This window comes from Cyprinodon tularosa, unplaced genomic scaffold (assembly GCF_016077235.1).
Source record: "Cyprinodon tularosa strain WSP-4 unplaced genomic scaffold, ASM1607723v1 ctg118, whole genome shotgun sequence".
Lineage (NCBI taxonomy): Eukaryota > Metazoa > Chordata > Actinopteri > Cyprinodontiformes > Cyprinodontidae > Cyprinodon > Cyprinodon tularosa.
The window spans coordinates 207,230-217,910 of record NW_024037981.1 but is presented as its reverse complement, the minus strand read 5'-3'; the positions used below and the strand labels follow the sequence as shown (position 1 = coordinate 217,910).

General features: G+C 39.4%; 1 protein-coding gene across 2 annotated transcripts; it reads left to right on the top strand.

Annotated features, from left to right (window-relative positions):
- Nucleotides 1–503: 503 nt before the first annotated feature.
- tefb (TEF transcription factor, PAR bZIP family member b) lies at nucleotides 504–9,503 on the top strand. Of its 2 annotated transcripts, none has more exons than XM_038309274.1 (4): nucleotides 504–777; nucleotides 5,672–6,235; nucleotides 7,119–7,321; nucleotides 7,611–9,503. In XM_038309274.1, the coding sequence occupies exons 1-4, from the start codon at nucleotides 672–674 to the stop codon at nucleotides 7,824–7,826; spliced, it is 1,089 nt and encodes a 362-aa protein (XP_038165202.1). In that variant the 5' UTR covers nucleotides 504–671; the 3' UTR covers nucleotides 7,827–9,503. The 2 variants fall into 2 exon arrangements, with proteins under 2 accessions (XP_038165202.1, XP_038165192.1); XM_038309264.1 differs by lacking the exon at nucleotides 504–777 and adding an exon at nucleotides 3,703–4,028.
- The last annotated feature ends 1,178 nt before the right edge of the window (nucleotides 9,504–10,681 follow it).

Here is a 10,681-nt window from a genome sequence, read left to right as displayed (position 1 = left end):
AGGACAGGAAAACCTTTAAAAGCTCTGTAGATTATCCAGGGTTGGGGTAGGGGAATCTCTGCAGACCCTCCAGACATCCTGCACTCTTGAGACACATGTGAACTTTGTTTTCCAAGGCTCTCTGATGAATAATGAAGTACTCGGATCAAAATACTTTTTTATTGGTTTATATTTAAGTGGAACCATAATCAAAACTAAATTAGCTTGAGGAATGAAGCTGATTTCTATTCTGAAATGTTCTCAGCCGGGGTTGCATTACCTGGATCAGACACTAGGTGTCACTGCACGTCACTTATATGAACACCTGATTCCCGCCGCACGTGCAGCCGTGCATGGTGTGCTGAAACCATTTGCACTCTGCAAAATGGTTTTGTTATTGTTGCTTTCAGGGCCCGCCTCCCACTTTCTGATTGGCTCTGCGGCTAAGCTTAAAGGCTCGCAATTGGTCGATTTCACCGAGATTGTGGGCGTGTCCCCTGCTACTCGGTAAACCCATAAAACTTGGACACACTCAGGCGTCCCTGTGATCCAGAGAAGTTAGTGAAAAGTCAAAGAAGTGAGTTCCAGAACCATTACACCAGGTTTGTTTCGTACTTTGAGGATCTAGTTGGAGCAGTTTGGAGTTTTCTGTTTATTTTGGAGAAGAGAAAGTCCGTCACTGTTTGTTCATCATGTCTTTAACGAGTGAAATCCTTTTTGGAGAAAGAAGTGACATTCCTGATCTCCTGAAGGCCTTGGCTGAATACCCCTTCTCTTTTCCAGCCTTTGATGACATCGGTGAGTTACTTTAAATTGCATTTGTTAATTATTCAATCAAAAGAGAAACTCAAAACGATCCATTGTTTTATATTTCTCCTTAATGTACACTTTTACTTACATATTTAGCTGCGTTAGAGCGATTAAAAGCTTAACTATGCATTATAATTTAAAATATATTTGGTTATCAGAATAAAATGTGTGCCTGCATGTCAGGGGTGATTATATTAATCGGATTGAAAAATCATGGGTTCAATCTACCTGACAGTAGAATTACACTGTAACAAACAGAAGGCTATCTTTTTGACATAGTTTGCTCACAATAAAAAATGTTTGTAAAAAGAAACTAAAACTAATGTGAATGCTGGAACAAAAAATCTTAATTAAATTTGCACATAGATTGTCATGGACACCTGATAAAAGATTGTGATATCCACAGTCTGCCATCTTCAGTTTGAGAAAGGTCAGAGCAAAATGCATCATACATTGTTTATTTATATATATATATATATATATATATATATATATATATATATATATATATATATATATATACATATATATATATATATATATATACATATATATATATATATATATATATATATATATACATATATGTATGTATGTGTGTGTGTGTGTGTGTGTGTGTGTGTGTGTGTGTGTATGAATTATCCATCCTACTACTGTATCCTAGAAAAAATAAATTGGGATTAAATCACACAAATGTATGAATGAATAATTCAAGCTGCTAAAGTTGCTAAAAAAAAACAACAACTATTGAACTATTACAAATATTTCCAATTATGAGGGTGGTTTCAGCACTGGATAGCTCCCCAAATTGTGTCAGATTAATAATTCCACACTGCCACAGGGGGCATATTGTCACATCACATGCACAGTAAAATACTTGGAATTCACAGACATTTTGAAACTTGACACTTTTATATTATATATAATATATATATATATATGCATTCTGCCATGTTTCTTTTTCCATTTCAGTAAAGAATACCCGTGGTAAATATTTTTTTTCTCTGATCCTAAGTTTTGTGATGCACGTTTACCTGGGGTCAGGCATGCTGCATTCTTTTCTGCTAGGGTTGACTAGACAATGGCCTGGAGAAAGAAAAAAAAAACAGAATTGGTGAAATAGTCACGGGTACACAACACCTGCTCCTCTTGGCCCCATGGAAAAATACTGCTGGGAGTGGATGAAATCGTTCACCTGAAATGGGTCAAATTTTCCACACTATCACCCATGAATCTCTCAGGTGTCCCACAGAACCACCTGTGCTTTCTGTGCCAACAGGCATTTCATTACCATGAATGATCAATAACAATATCTGCATGGACCTGTATGATTTTTGTCCTGGAGCAGTACAAGTAAAAAAAGAAAGAAGAGTGTTTTACAGTAAATAATATATCATAAAAGATTCATGGTTTCATTTATGCCATCTTGAAATTTATTTATGCTAAAAAACAAGTAAGCTTGTGAGCTAAGTGAGCTTGATTTATCTTGCCAATAAATTAACATATATGCAAGTTGCACCTTCCCAGCTGTGGTTTTCATAGCAGTTTTATGTCAAATTTAAAAATTACTAGGGACCAAACCTGTCTTTCTTGTAAGTAAGAGGAAAAGGTAGGAGCCTCCCTTCAGCCAGCTGACAGGTAATGTGCAGCCACAGGTGTGGAAGAATCAGCAGTTAAATATGTCTCAAAGGTTGGTCCCTTCACCACTTTTTTTTAAGGCAATGACTTAAAAGCACTTAATATTTGCAAAAATATATTTCGAAGGCATTAAAAAACATGGTGCACTGGTCTTTGAACTATTTGCTTTTTATATGTTTGTTTTTTACAGCATCTTACAGGATTAAGGCAATTAGATCTAAAGTAAAATGCATGTTATTCACCCATTTAAACATTGAAATCAAAGTTTAATGTAGGGATTGATATTGTCTGATCATATGCTACTTTTGTAACGTTGACATGGTTTGAGGGCTGCAATACCCTGTTAAGCATTCATGAACAGCTGCATGGAGTCCTTTCAGCCTAACTTGTTTACCAGGCTGCTATTATTAACGGTGTAAACAGATACAGGGAGTGAAGGTGGGCCGGACATTGTGAACCCTACACCTTTCAGTTTGAGAGAGAACGTGACAGGTGTTCAAAAATAAAGGCGTGTGAAAACGTGAGGAGTCCTTCCATCTTTTATTTAAACAAATATATTTGGCCTACTTTTTTTACGGCCTCTGTGTGCATTAAAGGAAAACTTTTTTTTTATGTGGAATTTAATATATGTTTTGGGAACTAAGAAAATAAAAATAAAAATTCACATGAATCTAAAATTATATAGAGCAGAGGATGGTGTGTGTCGCGCTCCCCAGCGCGTGTCCGCTGTTTGCTAAACGCTCGGGCACGCGCGCTCCTGCTGATGTTCTCGTTGAGCCACACGTGCGGAGGATTCGAAGCCACGCCCTTCGAAAAGCCTGCGCCCTCACGTGCGCGAGGGTGGGGGTGAGCCGCACATGTTTGTCCGCGAGTGTCCCGTTCTCAGAAGAGAAGTGGGGCAGACGTTTCCTTCGGGTGGGGGCGGGGGGGATTTGCTGACATTCAGCTGATTGGCTGAAGCTGCTCCATCCGGAGGCTACCAACATTTGATACTTATAGTGCGTCACTGTCTTTTCAGGGCTTTGACTATTGTTTGGCCTCATTTAACTCTTATTTCCATTTTCTTTATCTTATAATAGTCCAGTTAATTACACACTCTAATTAATTTTAAATATGTATTTCGTGTTTAATTCTATTTAAATGTTATTATTGTATATCCTGGCCTGAAGAGCCACAGTAATTAAACGTACTAATGCATATTCATATCCGTCCGCGGCGAGAACCAATCAGCTTCTACTATTCTTTTAGTGGGCGGGACAAACGTCTCATGAATATCCAATGAGCGCGCTCGGTGGGTACGCACGAGGAGACGGCTGTGAACTCTATTAGACACGTCTTATTATTGATAAAGAAAGTCCAAGATTAGTTGCGGGAGCAGAAAACGTGGAAATCCGTGTTTTTTTTCGCCGTGGAAGTGGATCTAGCACTTGCTAACTAATCAGCTACCGTCTCCGCGGAACCTTGGCACCGAACAATGCCTGGCAAAGCAGCGGTGTCAGTGGCGCTCCCAGCCGCAGCGGCTCCTCACAAGTCATATCCTTTTGTTTTAAAGAAAATCATGGATATCCCACCTCCTAATATCCTGGAGGAAGGAGACGACGGTAAGCATCGGATGGCAATCCGCTCAGATATTGGCAGGGATTTCATTTTAGGGTCGGACTGCATGTTGATATATCTCCAAGAATTTATCAAGCAAACCTTTGATCATAATTAGATTTTTATAATATGATGAGTGTTTAGGATGGAGTTGGTTTTAAAGCCCTGTATGTTGGAGCCTGTTTCATGCAAAGCTGGGAGGAAGCGTGAAAAGAACAAAAAGTTCCCACTTCTCTGAGCTGGTCTGAAGCTAATGAAATCACACAGTATGGACATTTACAGAATGAGGAAATGGCTTTTTAAAAAATCCAACTCATGGTTAAGATGTTTGTTTGTTTTTCCAGTTTGGATTGAGTGGTTTTGTTTCTTGGGTTGCTTATGCCGAACATCCATCTTCTGACTTCCGTGACGCCTCATGCTGTAATGTTCCACTCCCTCATCACAGGCAAACTATTTGGTTATAATCCTCCTTTATTTACATGGCTGTAGACTGTGTGACATCATCCCTGTTCACTTAAGGATTTACATTTTCAGTTCTGCTCCACACACACATACACACATACATATATATATATATATATATATATATATATATATATATATATATATATATATCTATATATATATATATATATATATATATATATATATCTTTGCAGATTTCTCTTATCTTTATTTTTGCGTGTGTGTTTAATAAAAACCCACATTTTCTATGTGAGCTTTATTGTATCCTGCATGACTCCAGGAAGGCATGCAGCAACAGATCATGAAAATGTGGGAACTATAAAACCAGAGGCGTTCCTAGACCAAATATACCAGGGGGGGCAGGGTGGGATCGGTGTTTTTTTTTTTTTTTTTTTTGTCTTGGGAGCATAGGAAAAAAAACAGGAGAAACAACAAACGGATAAAGTTATTTCATTTAGTATATAAAGTAAACCAAGTATTCATTTTCAGCCCTGGTAACCTTAGATCTAGCAAATGAAAACTGCAAACCTATCTCATTATGATTGAAACTAAAGGTGCAACAAATAATTTTTTTTTATTATCAATAAAATAAAACTGTAAACAAACAAACAAAAAATGGTCCAAGGGACATTTGTTGTGGTTTCTGTTCCAGCACATATAATTTATTTACCATAGATTTATTTTGTATTATATCTTAGCTCCAGGGCCCCTGTTGCCCCTGTGTTGGAGCGCCCGTGCATAAAACATATGAAAAAGGATCCAGTCAGACAGATTTTATCAAATATTTTTAATCATTTAGATCCATGTTGGTTTAAAAAGATAAAGACTTGTTGATAACATTTAGCAATGTGACCAATGGATTGTCATACAACATCTGTGACACTCACAGTCATTACTTTTTTTAAAATCAGTTATTGTAATAAGACTGGTATAAAAAAAGTTTAGACATCATTTATTCATGCTTATTTTGTGTCTTTTGGCTCATCAAAAGCCTCCCAGCTTTAAATCAGAATCAGAAATACTTTAATAATCCCAGAGGGAAATTACTTTTGTTACACGTAATCTCAACCCTGCTGAGACCAAAACAATTTTTTTATGGTTCCACCCCAGTATTTAAGGTAAACTTTTTTGGAAGCTTCTTTTATAACGTCGTTAACTTCTTTTTCTTTTCTACTTGATGCAGAAATCGAGAAGGAAAAGCAGAGCTCCTCTGAGGATGTGGAGGGAGGTGGCACCGTGGCATCCAGCACTGGTGCCGGCACCAGAGGAGGAGGAGGAGGTGGAAGCGGAGGGGGTGCAGGAGTCTCAGCCTCCCTGACCCCGGCCATCTGGGAGAAAACCATTCCTTACGACGGCGAGACCTTCCACTTGGAGTACATGGACCTGGATGAGTTTCTTCTAGAGAACGGGATCCCTGTGAGCCTGGAGGAAGAGGAGCTCCAGAGGACTCTGACCTCAGTGGACCCCAAAGGAAAACCCATTCCCAAAGTGATCGCTTTGGCTGCACCAGCCCCTGCACCGGTCGCCGCCCCTCCAGCTGCTGCTGTCACCGAAGTCGTCCCGGCGCCGCCTGCACCTTCTTCCTCCGAGGCCACTTCTGATGCAGAGGAGACCGTGACGGTAACTACGCTGCAAACAGCCAAACTGGAGAAGGAGGAAGAGGACGAGGAAGATGAGGAGGAGGATGGACAAGAGGAGGAATCTTTAGCTGAGGAAGTCCCAGCAGAAACGGAAGTGAAAAAAACAGGCAAGTATTTCAGATTTTTCAAAACATCAGCTACTATTGAAAGGATTACTTGTCATTTATAATCAAGCAAAAAAACAAAACAAAAAATCGACAAAAAAAACGTTTAATTAGTGTCTTAAACATAGAGTACTGGGGAATGAAGAGTTTCTTTGTCTCTTTAAAGCCTTGCAGGTTTTAGTAATTATGGACAAGTCGCAGCTCAACAACTTTAAAACATTCACAGAATTCGATCGTTGTTACATCAAAAATCTAAAGTTCTTAAAGTTGATATTAAACATCGACATAAAAAAAAGACCAAAAAAGTTTATTGTCCTAACTTATAAAAACGAAATAGTGAGAGAAAACCGATTTCCCCGTAATTTATTAATTAAAAAGAAAAAGTTTTACCAAACTATTGTTGCTCCCATCGCCAAATTCATTGAAGGTATTTTGTTTGCGATTTATATGATACATTAAAACATCAGGGGTACATATGAGATCTTTAAAGTGGGGTTAGATTCTCAACCGTATCCCAAGATTTACAATATTGTTCAACGATAACAGACAGATTTGTCAGATGAGTAAATAGATGCAGCTAAATAAAAACACCCGTTAGTCTGCAAAAGATATGAAACTGAGGTGGAGGTGAGAAACATGCAGCCAGAGCTTCAGGGGGAAGCTTTAGATCAAAAATATTTTTATTTGAGGACAGATTTATACCAGTTTTCTTTTTATTTCTAAATTAATTGTCTTCTTTCCTCCTCAGTTTATATGTTAACATAAATCCATAATAAATGCATCATTTTTGAAGGCATTTTATAATAAAATTCTTTAAGTCTCATGTATTCATAGACTTACTGAAACGTTGATGTGACTATTAACGTCTTTGTCTTTACCCCTACAGAGCGAAACACGCCCTCCCCCATTGACCCAGATGCCATTGAGGTGGACATCAATTTCCAGCCTGATCCCACAGACCTGGTCCTGTCCAGCGTTCCCGGTGGGGAGCTGTTTAACCCCCGCAAGCACAAGTTCTCCGACGAGGAGCTGAAACCGCAGCCGATGATCAAGAAAGCCAAGAAGGTGTTTGTTCCCGATGAACAGAAGGTAAGGTTTGTTAATCTGAGGCCTCTTTTTGGATCCCTTTTTATTATTTGTTAAGGTGGATAATTTAATTAGTTTCCATTTAGTCAATTTCTAATTAATTAAGCTTAATTTATTAAAATTCAGTTAGTTTATTTGGCATGAAATTAGAACAAAGGATTATTTTACATACAATCAAATCATCTTAATTATATTAAACTAGAAATACTGATGGTTAAAAAGGTCTTTATAAAGCTAGCTGCATGCATCTAGTCGCTGACTCTGTCTTTCTGTTTTTTACTGATCCTCCAAGGATGATAAATACTGGTCCAGGAGGAAGAAGAACAACGTTGCAGCAAAGCGTTCCCGTGATGCGCGGCGGCTGAAGGAGAACCAGATCACGGTGCGAGCCTCCTTCCTGGAGCGGGAAAACGCCGCACTGAGGCAGCAGGTCGCCGAGCTGCGGAAGGACTGCGGGCGCTGCAAGAACGTCTTGGCGCGCTACGAAGCCAAGTACGGCCCCCTGTAAACCAAACAGAAACATAAAAAACAAGGACGAAATAAACAGAAATGTAGAATCCATGAAGCATCTATGAGACCGAAGCAGAACTCCCTTCCCAACACAAACCTAAATTTGCACTGTAAGTCATCACCAACCTTCAGTCACTGCGTCGAGCTCCAGCTGACGCTTCTCAACATGATGCTGGAGTTTTTTGGGACACACACTGGGAGGTGGTGGGGGTGCGATGGGAGCGGTGGTCGATGGAAGGCCTGTGGAGAGCGCCTGGCTCCTGCACTGAGAGAAGAGGTGGACTGTTGGGGGAAGAAAATGCAGGTTTAGTCCTGGAGAGGTCCTAAAATAAAAAACAAGAGGATAACACACACCGGTTCTAATAGGACCAATGCAAAAAAAGACTCAATCAGGCTAAATAAACGAGCAAGGGTTAGATTCATGGTGGCACTTCCAGCTTAAAGACGGAGGGAGTGGAGGAGGGCGGAGTGGGCTGTCCCAGTTCTTCCCTGTGTACACACTAACACAGCATCTGAGACATCTGTGTGTATAAACAGTCGGTTTTCTGTACTGTCGTGTTTAGTGTGTGTTTGGCGTGTGTAATTAATCATTGCACTTTTTCCTTTAAAGAAAAAACTCACACACCCTCACGAACACATGTCCTGTGTTAGAGCAGCTAGCAGTTAGCCGCCTTGTTCACCAGAAAACCAGAGAAGGGGAAAAGATGGTAGCTTCCATGTGGGGTTATAAAAAAAAAGAAGCATGACCTGCATTTTAAAGCTGCTGTGATTTAATGTTTTTCCTTTTTTACTGATCTCAGATCAGCTGTCAGAGCCTCTTAAAATATATATGTATATATAGGAGCGGTTGGTGAAAATGAAGACTAATTGAGAAAGAAAGTCAATTAGATGGTCAAAGAGTGACAAACCCAAAGGCCCTCACCTGTGGAGGGGTATGTCTGTATGGAGAGATGTTTATTTTACTGCACATTGTAAGTAGGGGGCGCTAGAGTCACCGTCTCCCAATCAGAGGCGCAGTGACAGGATTGATTTATTTTCCTTTTTTTATTTTTTCTATTTTCTAAAGATGTAGCTAGGGCCCAGAGCCTGTGTGCTTGTACATATTTGTGTATCAGGGTTTCTATTCTTTAAAACGGGGACTATGCCTGTGTCTTTGGTAACTTGGTAATATCTCAACACTTTCCTAACAATAAGTGCTGTATTCTTTCTGATGGTAATAACATCTGTTAACTGTGATGTATAAGAATATGCCATAAGAATATATCTATTTTTCCTTTAAGAAACAGCTATACTATGAAACCAATGACTGACCAGGGAGTTTAATCGTTTAACTGTGCTTTTAAGGCGGATTTCATCATGTGTTTGTTGTGAAGGTGTAGATCTCTGTTTTACCGTCTCCTACATCTATCAGGTCCAGCCCCGGGTTCTAACTAGCACTTGATCCAGGATGTTTACTGTATATTTAACAGGATAGAATCCATGAATACAGAAAAAAATCTTGCAGAAGAGGAATCTAAATTAAATGAGGGGTAAGCTTCAATTTTCCTCATTTAGTCGGGTAATCGCTCCCTTTGCATTCTAGAATCAGAGTTTAAGTAAATCTATCAAACTCATTTATATGAATATTTCAATTAGTTTTTTGTTTTTTTTAAACATAAAATTATGTTCTAGTAATTTTGAAACTGAAAAATCTAATTTAGAAGGTAGCCTTTTACTCCTAAAAATCTCTTAAAGGGATAGTTCGGTATTTTTGACATGAATCTGTATGGCATCCCGATCACAAGCGGCATGCAATCACACTGACTTACCCCTGGCAGCGTCCTGTGAGCAGAGTTATCGTCCAGTTTTGGTCAAGCCGAAAGTAGTCCTGCAGGTTTTTAGGAACAGCGAAATAAAACTTTTCTCTTCCCAAAACATTATGTGTCCAAAAGAGTGATATTTTCGCATCCCAAAAACATTGTAGTGGAAAAAGTCACACGTCGTTATCAATTGGTCCTATTTTCTCTCTGTTCGTATCAGTGCGCGCCGTCATTCAGACAGCGAGCCCAACAACAGCCATGTCTCCTTCCGCGGCGGAGGGAGACATGGCTGCACATAATGTTTTGGGAAGAGAAACGTTTTATTTCGCTGGGTCTAGCAAACCTGCCGGACTACTTTCGGCTTGACCAAAGCTGGACGAGAACTCTGCTCACAGGACGCTGCCAGGGGTAAGTCAGTGTGATTGCATGCCGCTGGTGATCGGGATGCCATACAGATTCATGTCAAAAATACCGAACTATCCCTTTAAGCTGTAAGCAGTGAGATATGTAAAATGCTCCTAGACGCCCCCTACTGGCCTGATTCTGCAAAGCATTGGCTAGATTTGCTTTTTCTGGGGCTGGCTATGTGGACCCGCCCTCTCTGATTGGATAGATGTTTAGCAGAGCTATAAGAGTTAGATTTACTGAAGGTAAAATCACATTAAAGCAGGTTGGTTCTCACTGGTAAAAATTTGGTTGAGTTCTTTTTTTGCCAAAGTGGCTGGGCCTGTTTCTAATTCAACCTCACAGACTGTTAGGGATTTCTACATTTTTTAATTGCTGGTTTGGGCTCCATGTCACCTTATTCTTGGAAAGATAATAAACGTGGCAATAATAGTCTGTTATGTAATGCCTGTTCATTTTAAATAATGTTATCTGTAAAATTTGCTATGATGTACTGAAGTCCCAAAGTCATTGTGCTTCCAGTTTCTGGTCCTCTTTCATTAAGGATCCAAATGCATGAAACCCAGTAAGGCTTGTCTTTATTTTCTATTGTTAATCTCACACCAAGTGTACTTATGTCTGTCAAACCATCACTAAAGATAGGATGTGT